The 10,922-nt window shown below is 34.9% G+C and overlaps 1 protein-coding gene across 16 annotated transcripts in view; it reads right to left on the bottom strand.

Annotated features, from left to right (window-relative positions):
- Positions 1-10,922, bottom strand: part of LOC106872026 (DISP complex protein LRCH3) — a 254,748-nt gene that overhangs the window by 95,483 nt on the left and 148,343 nt on the right. For 13 of the 16 annotated variants that reach the window (XM_052967554.1, XM_052967550.1, XM_052967551.1 and 10 more), the window contains exon 8: positions 10,031-10,219. The exons of the other annotated variants lie outside the window; for them this stretch is intronic. In XM_052967554.1, the coding sequence (XP_052823514.1) occupies positions 10,031-10,219 (189 nt within the window). The remainder of the gene's footprint in view (positions 1-10,030; positions 10,220-10,922) is intronic. 16 annotated transcript variants of the gene reach the window in all.

Genomic DNA, 10,922 nt, shown 5'->3' with positions numbered 1-10,922 from the left:
CCCCCCCCATTCCATCACCACCACCGTTTTCAGATTTATAAATCTAATTTTTTGACTTTTTTTTTTCTTTTTTGTGAGATTCCAGAAAAATATCAAAATTATGTAAAAATGTCTAAAATCTCTAATTTATTTGTTCAAAAACAAAAAAAAAAATGTTTAAAAAAAAAAAATTCTTACCATTTACTAAAATTCCATTTGAAAAAGATTTTAAAATCAGTTCGAAAAAAAGATGAAAGAATTATCTCCCTTGGATATCTTTTAAATTTTAGTCATCTACCCAGCGAAAGAAAGCCATACTTTATTCCTTTTAATAGCAGAACATAAAAGATATTCAGTCTACCCACATTACAATTCTTTAAGCAGACACTGTCTGACTAGCTCTACACCAACGCAGCAAGGAATGTGTGGCGTTAAGATCATACACTGCATGTTTTGAAAACTATCAATGTTCCTCGTTAGGAGGTCAGGTGAAACAACGTTTACAGCTTCCTGTCAATTAACCACTTTATACCTTAAATTGATGGTAAAAACAAAAGTATTTTGTGCATATTAGGAAGGGCATCCAGCCAAAACACTCACTGAAGTCTGGTGCAGGTCTCTACCTGGCCGGCTCGAGTGAAACCATCCCACCTTCCATGCCAGCATGGAAGGTGGACATTAAACGATGAAGATGGTTATTCATTTTTATAATAATGATATTGTAGGACTGGTGTGAGAGTCTGGATGTGGACAGTTTGAGCATAAAAACAAGTAGAATATTCAGACCAGATATGACCAGTTTACATATCAAATGATTAAATATGGCACTATCTCAATTCCTTCCCTCTTTTAGATCTATTTATTCAAAATTGTGTTCTTGTATTACACTTACATTTTAACTGGGTACAGACGTATGAAATATACACCTAATTAAAACAATTATCTGAAATAGACAACTTCCAATTAAAATTGTAGCAATGTTTTATAAAATCCTATATTACAGAGTTAATGATTAATTGAAAACTGAGAAAGGTTGACAAGAGTGTTTTCTAAGGCCACAATGAAATTGATCCTCTGTATCCAGGGAGTGATGGTGAAGGACCAAATCCAATTAAAGAGAGCTACTACTAACCCCCACACATCCCTCTGATTTGAAATGTAAGTTAGATGACTTCATTAACATATTTAGGGAATGTGGAGGTGGAGTTATTACTCATACACTTTTCGTTTTTTGGATCAAAAAAATTTAATTAACCGTTTCCATCTCAATGCTATTTGCTTACAAATTCTTACTGTCAACAGAAGAAAAACATAACATATGCATATTTGTGTGCGTGTGTGCACACATGCACACAAAAACAGACAAGGTATGGTTAGCAACAAGAATTAGAGACAGAGAAAAACATTTGAAGTCCTCAACTGTTTCTCTTATCAAACATACAAACAGGCTATATGACCTCTTAACTTGCAAGAAATAGCAGTGAAATCTTTCTCAAATCATAGCATACAGCTTGAATAAAGAAGGACACTTTAAATTTGAAGACTTTACTGTAGCAAGATAGTGAAGCAAGATAACAGGAAAAAGGTTCAATACATTAACGAGATATAAACCTGAAGCCAAACTATCAATGTTCCTAGTAATATACACCAAGCAACGTTTTCAGCTTCCTGTCAGTTAACCAGTTTATACCCTTAGTTGATGGTAAAAACAAGACTATCTTGTGCATATTTAATCTCTGAGCTAATATAAAAGGGAAAAGACTGGGTCGATATGACATTGGATAACTAGTTCATAGGTCAAGAGGTCCAGAGTTCAAATCCACTGCAGGTATTTAAGTTGTGTTTCTCAGCAAAGTATTTTTTTCTACAATGGCCTGAGTTCAGTCTACTACCATGAATCAGATCACCAGGAAACGGTACCAGTAGTTAACTAGGTCAAAAATTACGACCAGATCATTTGGGAAAGTTGCCAATCCAGGAAGAGATTTATTGCTCATTTAACACCAAGCCAGAGTTAACCCTTAAAAATATGTGCAGGGAACTTAAAAGAAAGATTATATTTTAACACCTGAAGTAGACAAAGAAGTATTTACTGATCCTGCTGCAAACAGACAAATCTCCCTAAAATAACAACCCAACATCTTAAACTATTCCTATATATTCCTGCTTATGCTTCATTCAGTTTTACTTCCAGCTTTCCATGCTGGCATAGGTTAGATGGAGAGTTATTGAGGCAGTGTTTTAAAACTGGATGTTCTTTCTGTTGCCATTGCTTACCTGTTTTGCAAATAAGGGATTATTTATTCCACCAGTCTTTAAAAGTTACAAGACAAGGTGTACAAACAAAAATGTGGAATATAAACATTCACACATACAACCTAACCACGACACACACACTTTGCATGTTTTGTTATAGTTTCTGTCTACCAATTCCACTCACAAAACATTAGACAGTTCAAGGCCATTGTAAAAGACACTTGCCCAAGTTGCTATGGAATTGCAGTGTAATCCCAAAACCCTGTGATTACAAAACAAACTCTGTATTCACACATCAGGAGGGATGAAAAAAAAAAAAACACAGATGGGATGGTCACAACTGGAATACCTTTAACTGTAAGTTTGCTAGATCAGCAGTCTGGAACTAAACAATAACATCTGATCTAGCGTCTTGCCATTATTTCTCGCCTGTTAATGTCACAAAACTAGTTTAAACCAGTTTACCTCTAACATATAAATAACATCACCAATGTACCAAACCCCGCACTAACCACTAACATGCAGTACCCTTATTACTGTACCACACCATCTTCATTTTTTCTAGTATACAATAAAGGTAAGTTTATACTAATCCTGTCATGGATGCTAAACTGTGTTTATCTAAACTGCTGAACAAACTGTGGAGGTAAACAATTCCTATGCAACCGTTAATCTCAGAGATATTCCAATACCAATGACATAGCACCAGAAATTCCACAGGAACTGGTTTTATTCATTTGTACCTGCCAGAACTATCGTTAAGACTTATTAAAATTTGAAACTGTTTATATTTCAGATTTATTCTAACCACAAGGAAAATATGTCTTCGTTACATTTCAGACCTCACGATAGCGTTTCCCTGTGAAGTTACAGCAAATCCACACAGTTTAGTTTGGCAAACTTGAAATATTTATATTTAGTTTATTTTCTTAAAGAATGTGCAACTATTTTGAATATTTTGCTCATTTCAGCAGGAGTAGAAACAAAATGAAGACAAACCAACAATGTGGTCATTCAACATGCTAGAAGTCATAGCCAAACCTTGCTCAAATCACAACTTAATGCCTTCAAAAATGAAAGAAGCATGTTGGATAATATAGTTTTAGATATCCCTAAAATAGATGGAATGGTCATGACTGGAACATCTGCTCAGTTAAGTTTGACCTGGGAGTAAACAACAATGAAATAATGCTAATAATAATGATTCTGTGTTGCACTGAATTTCCCTGAGGATTACATTAAGGGTATGTTTATCTGTGGAGTACTCAGCCACTTGCACAATGATTTCACAAACAAGCTGTTCCACTGATTGGATTGACTGGAACCCACATTATTGTAAATGACAGAATGCCAGTAAATCATGACCCCTAATGTAAGGACAAAGGTCACACATTTCGTGGGAGGACTATAATCAATTACATTGACCCCCAGCCCCAGTATTTCACTGGTACTGCAGCAGGACAAAAAGCAAAATGATTTCAACTGGATCTGAACCCATGCAAGGCATTTCATCAGGCCCCGGCTGATTTTGCCAATAAAGATCTTTAAGCACTGGTACGAATTCTGGGAACTTGAAGCAGCTGACTAATTAGACCCTCATTAATTAACTCATATTTGATTTACTGACGCCAAAAAGGGACATAGCTAAACCATTGATGTCATTACATTCATCACTCTACCATTTCTGTCTAATAATAATAATAATAATAATAATAATAGTAATAGTAATAATAATAATAATAATAATACAGAAGGTGCACAAGAGCCTAACACAGTAGGGATAGTACAAAGGCAAAATATATCATTGAAGAATAACAAGTAAGAATGGTAATGCAACCCAGCCACATGATTTCAGGTTTAATCCCACTGTGTGGCATCGTGGGCAAGTATCTTCTACTATGGCAACAGGCCAACCAAAGCCTTGTCACTTAATACAGGGAAACTGAAAGAAGCGTGTGTTTTACTGTCAGCTTGCCTTGGCACTGTATGATTGTTGTAAACAAAAGTCAATGTCATAGCATAAAGCATCCATTTCCAAAATTCTGGTTCACGCAGAATGGTTACCTAATTTGGCAACAGGAAGGCCAGAAATATGGAAGAGAAGTGTTAGTTCATTAACCCTTTTGTTACCATATTTCTGCTGAGATATTGTGTTTCTTTCAATTAATCTTAAACATAACGAGGAATTTAGTAAAATGCCTCAGTTATCATTAAGCTGGTGTTATGACTAACCTTATGACTAAAGTTTGGTGGAAGATTTTAATTCAAAACTTATGAAAGCAAGACATTTGTACTCAGAGCCAGACAAGGTCTCAGTCAGGTTGGTATCGAAAGGGTTAAATTGACTGGCATCTTATTTTCTCAATTTCTGAAGGTGACAAAGGCAAAGTTGACGTCAGCAGAATTTGAACTCAGAAATGCAAAGACCGAGAACAATTCTCACAAAGCATTTTATTGGATGCTCTAACAATTCTGCTAATCCACTGACCTGATCAGGTGATTGATTATGATGATGATGGTGATGATCCTTTCTAGTAAAGGCACAAAGCCTGGAATTTTTGGCAGGATGGGACGAGTCAATTACATCAACTTGAGTGTTTTACTGGTAATTTAATTTATCGACTCCCGAAAGGATGAAAGGCAAAGTCTATCTTGGTGGAATTTGAACTCAGAACATAAAGACAAACAAAATATCACAAACCATTTTTACCCAATGTGCTAATGATTCTGCCAGCTCACCACCTCAATAATAATAATAATAATAATAATAACAATAATGATAATAATAATAATAATAATAATAATGGTGGTGGTGGTGATGATGATACGTATGGATGCAGCAGTTAAAGAGGAGGAAAAAACAGGAAAATACCAAGACTTAGCAAGGGAAATGAAAAAAACTGGAGGGATTCTGCAAAAGTGACCCCAATGACTGTCCCTCTGGGCACCATTACCAACAGCCCTGGTAGTTTCGTTAATGAGATCAGAGTAACTACAAAAATTGCATTAATGCAGAAATCTGTTCCATCAAGAACAGAAAGTATTGTCTGAAAGGTCCTCAATATCTAAGTAAACTAATTGTGACCCAACACTGATGACATTATTTCCAAAATGTAACACATTTGTGCATACCAATGATGATGATAATAATAATAATAATAATAATAATAATAATAATAATAATAATAATAATAAAAAAATAAAATTTAAAAAAACTAAAAAGAAGTTAAATAAAAAAAAAAAAAATAATTCCATGTTCCACCCATATAAGCAAAAGCAAAGAATTTGGAGCAAGCAGTAAAAGGAAGTTAATAAAATTTAGTTTGAATTGGTGAAGAGTAGCAGCAAATGGTTTTGAAGAATGTGAGAATATTGAAAGAGAGAGAGAAAGAGAGAAGTTGCAGGGAGATGTTTGAAGCAGTTAGTTTGTGTATGTAGGGAAAGAGAGAGGTAACATTATCATAAAAAATATAGCCATGACAGTGAGTTGTCTATGATTTAAATAGCTGCTTGACCTGAACTAAAAGGTCAGAAATATTACAATTTCATGTGATTTTCAAGAAAATAATATTTGATACTATCAACAGCAATTTGAGGTGAGAAAGATCAGTATGTCCCCTGACTAGGTTAGGGGCCACATTGCCATCCAGCAAGTGACAAACATGTAGTCAGATGACCATCAGTGGCCATTTCTAACACTTTTTGGCCTTAAATTGTTGTTTATGGAGTCTGATATCATTGCTGTAAATAATGTGATTTCTAGCAGAGACATAAAAGACTCAGAAAATCAATAAGGCAATATGAATGAAACAAAGCAACCGAAACTTTAAATATTTTCAGGAATTACACGTCAGACATTGTTCTAAAGCTAGTTTACGAATAACAGCAGAACATTAGCTGATGGAGTGAATCCATATTGAGAGCAAGGCCCCCCCCCCCAAATTTATTGTAAATTTCATACTGAGCGAGAGTTTTGAGTCTCACCTAACAGCTTACTCCACCAGACTGGTTGGAAAAGCTGTTAGGTAAAACTTCTAAGTCCCAATCAACATGAACCTTGCAATGAAACTCATAGTGTCTAACAAAGATCTTGATCAAAGGGGGTTTTCACCCACCCTCTTTTTAAAACTTCTGCACTTCAGAATGAAAGGAATTACAAATAATTGCATCAATAGCTTAATATGCTGTCATCTGAAATGTATACAGGTTATATCCCAACAGCTACAACAACATTACCCTAAGGCTAAAGCCTTTAATATTCACAGGCTTAAAACATTTGGTTTTAAATAGATACCATGAGTAGGTATACTTATAGATACACGCAATAGAAACCATGTATATTTACCAAGTATTGCATTTGTTACTTTGCAAGTGCCATGATCAAGTCTTCTTATAAACAGTGGAGAAACAGTTTAAGGAGTAAGCCTTAAAAGTTGGTATTTAATCCTGAGCCAGATTTAGTTAAGCAAACCTATATTCTATATTTGTCAATCAATGTATTGAAGACTACATCACCTAATATGCACTTCCTTCTTTTTTTTTTAGGATGGTACAACATGATTTGTGGGAGATTTGGCTGTTATTTCTTATAGGCCAAGCAACCACATACAAACTAACAAATTGGTTTGTCTTCAACCTAACAGTAAAATAGTTGAAGAAATAAAAATGTAGAACTTAAGATATCAATAACAGACACCAGACTAATGTCTTTTTGACCCTAAACTATGATCGCAAGATATCTCATAAAAACTAAAAGAGTGAAATATATCTTAGGACTTCAGAGTTCGAATGTGGTGGTCATTTAAAGTAGGTCAATACTTTCCTTCACAGAACAGCATTGTGTTTTGCTAAACAGGCCACAACTGAAATTATTTACCCACACAAACAGTAGAACAAAAATAGTACCTCTGAATAATGGAATTATTAGGGTGATTCTCCACTTCAGTATGTGATAAACTCCACCACGTCACACCATCATGGACAGGCTAAAGTGAGGAAGAACTTCTAGGCAACTGTTTTGTCTCATAATTTCTTAATCTGATGAACCATTCTATTGCCACTCTCTCCCTATGCATGGCCATATATATATATATATATATATATATATATATATATACATAAAATTAATTAAATAGAGAGATACAAATGACAATCCAATAATTTATTTATATCATAATATAACATAATATACTATGAATATAATATAATATAACATAATTATTAAAAAAACCCAAAAAGCCAACAATTTGTTTCGACTTACATAAATTACTGGATTGTCATTTGTATCCCTCTATTTAATTTATTGTTTGTGGGTACCAGTGAATTGGATATTTTACACACCCCTTTGAAGGAATTTTTTTTTCTTAGTTTGTTACTTTACATATATATACATATAGATATATACATACATACATACATATATATACATGTTTATACAGACACAAAGATAATGACCACATTATCTAATGTACTCTGCCTTTCTTTCTTTCAGTCAGATGCGATCTGCTATTTCTTGCAAAGAGAGAAACCATTTAGAGACTTTCTCACAATAAGCGAAGTTGGTTTGTTTATAGTAATGGTGTTTGAGAAAGCTGAAAGAGGAGACGTGACAGCGACCATGAAGACGACCATCCAACATCACAAACATAATCTGGACTCAAACAACCATCTCCACACTAAATACAACACACCTAGTCTTTTAACCATTTCTGCTACACTTATAGCAGCAATAATACCAACATTGTTTCATAACATATTGTGGTGTTGACGAACTAAGTCCTGAAGAATACAGAAAGATCTGAAATCTAAGAAAGGGTAAGAGTCTGTGTTAGTAGAAAGTCAATAAGTTTGATTGACATGAAGAACACGAGTCTATTTCAGAGTCTGGCCCTCAAAGAGGGGGGCAAAGGAAAACAAAGATATTGTTGGTCTGGTTGTCTACAGTAAGTCTATCCCTTCGATGCCCTAACCCAGGCCAACAAATTCATCTTTCTCTATTCTCCAGGGAAGGACAAAGCCTTGAAAGATTACAGTTTTTATTGCTCACATCAATTAAACTTGATGTTTTTCTACAAACTCCCTGTACGCAGAGTACTTTGGAAGTACGAAGTATCCTCAAACTCCTCACATTAGATTATGAATTAATAAGTTAGAACCAAATTGAAATACTTGTAAGTTAATTAATTGTAATTTGAAAGTAAAAGTTATTCCATGACAAGTCAAAATAATTATTCATTTAAATTAATATCAAATTAGTTATTATACTAACGTAATTCATTTATAACCTAGTCACAGTAATACTAGTACACTGTAGAAATACATTATTTATCTGGTGGGGACAGGAGGAGGTTTTAGTTTCATGTTGTATATGTGTAACGTTATGTAGCTCCATTCAGCTGTGATTGCACAATATACAGCTGACTGAGGGACTAGATGTAATCCAGCGGTAGTCACAGCACATAGTTAATTGAATAATTACATGTGTTTCAGATAACCAAAGAATTCCAGAATATCTAGGGGCTCTAGATATCCTGTACCCTCGTTTAAATTAGGACCACATTGTTCTCACAGAAATGCAGTGACTGATATAGGGCCAATGTGACATCATGGCCATTTTATACTTTCTCCACTGTTCAGTCTCATGCTTCAGGCCTCTCACAGCAGACCGGCCAAGGTAGACTTGCTTACAGTAGGACAATTGCTGTTCCTCTACACTTATTATGTATAGTGTTTGGGGTCTAAAGAAGCTGTTGTTGCAACTTATATTTTCTACAAGGTGTTCAAAAAGTCTCTCAGCAGTAAGTTTTTCACAGCAAAATAAATATTTACAAGTTGATATAAGACAACTAAAGAATATATTAGACTTTACAAGACTTGAAAAAAACTTTATATGAGGTGTTGAGAGTGTCGTTCTTCATTTCCAATGCAAAAGTTGACTCTTCTACAAATGTTTTGAAATGCATTTTGGAGAGTCTGACGCGGTATGGACCGCGTGAAGGTTATGATTGTGGAGAGACTTTCTGAACACCCTGTATATGTTTTTATACATGTCTGAACTGATTGACAGAGATGGTGATTTAAGGTAATGTTGCAGTAGTGTTCTGAGGTGTTGTAGACTTATTTGGACTGAATGGGAGGAGAGGGTCACAGAATGGCATCATAATAGCATTTTGGGATGTTGGAGAGTGTCTGTTTATACATACGGGGGCAAGAGGCTTAATCAGAGTTTGCTGCAACAGTAAACTTTGCACTTCTAAGAATTGTCATTTGTGCATGTGGTCTGCAACTACGCCATCTGTGTTGAATCCATTTGTGCTAGTTTATACTTTTTGTAGTTGGTTGCGAATTTATTGAAGAACTATTGGTGGATACCCAGGTATGACACTGGCAAAATCAATGATGAATATAATATACCTTGTGGCTGTTGGTGAAGGTTATGTTAGTTTGAATGTGAGATGATATAAAGATGAAGCAGCAGCAGAGGAAGTTAAAGCTGCTTTCTTGATTAAATCAGTTACAGATTAATTAATGAACAACCTCGTCAAGTAAACAAACACTTCTGTTGAATGAGAAATCAGTAGTTGAAATATTAAACGAACTCTTTTAACACATAGTTGAATTAGTTAATAAGGTAGGGGATATTTAAGAATGAAAATCTGAATTAAGATTGAAGAATGAAAATTGAAGAAAATCTTGGAAAAGAAATTTAGGAAAACTAAATGGATGTTATGTGTGGAAAGTTTGAAGGTTCTGTTAGAAGAAAAAATTATTAGTTAAGCAGTGTAACTTTACTGACCCTTGTGAATGTATCCTCCATGTTTATTAGAGAAGATGTCTTGGGCTCAGAGTTGACTGCAGCCTCTTTAGGGATCTCACGTAGGGGTTCTTTTGGCTGCAGCTCCTCATCTCTGCCCTGGCGTTGTTCTTTAGCAGCCTCGGCAGCTTTTAAAGCCAAGCAGTTAGCTTCATCCAAGTCATTTACCACCTGTAGGAGGGCCGGGAAAAAGAGGGCACAATACAATGAAAGTCGAGGAAAAATAGTGGTGGGGGGGGAAAAAAGAAGGGGCAACAAAACAGAAAAGAAGGAGGAGTAAAAGAAAAAAAAAGGGATAACAGAATGTGGAGAGTTATTATAAACATGCAAACAATTCAACATAAACAAGTGTTATGGTAGGTTAGTATTATAATGGCTGCAAAACAGAAGAATTATCTTGTTTAGATTCTCTGAGAAAGGGGGAAAAGCAGGTAATAAAGCATGCAGGTATTAGGGGTCATGCATCAGTTGACAGACAGACAGACAGACAGAAGAAAGACAGGATCAGAAATCCTGACATGCTACAATCCTGTTTTCGATAGTATTCAAGTAGTTTTCACATGCAAGCTTTTAATGTTTAACTCCAATGTGCTCTGCTCCACAATGTCTTTGAAACTAAACAACTGTATCATGCTGGCGTTAGGGACAGGTGACAGGGATACCAAATGTGAGGCCAAAAATCCAGCCCATTCTGTGCAAACGTGGCTGCAGAAAATGGCTTAAAAATAATTCAAGAATAAAAAAAATAAAAAATATCATAGAAATTACTGTTGAGGGTTAAACTTTACAATGTGCATGTATGCATGTGCGTGCATGTGCATACACACACACACACACACACATATATATATATATATATATATATATATATATA

This window comes from Octopus bimaculoides, chromosome 4 (genome assembly GCF_001194135.2).
Source record: "Octopus bimaculoides isolate UCB-OBI-ISO-001 chromosome 4, ASM119413v2, whole genome shotgun sequence".
Lineage (NCBI taxonomy): Eukaryota > Metazoa > Mollusca > Cephalopoda > Octopoda > Octopodidae > Octopus > Octopus bimaculoides.
The sequence above is the reverse complement of the archived record's forward strand: the minus strand, read 5'-3'. Positions and strand labels throughout refer to the sequence as shown.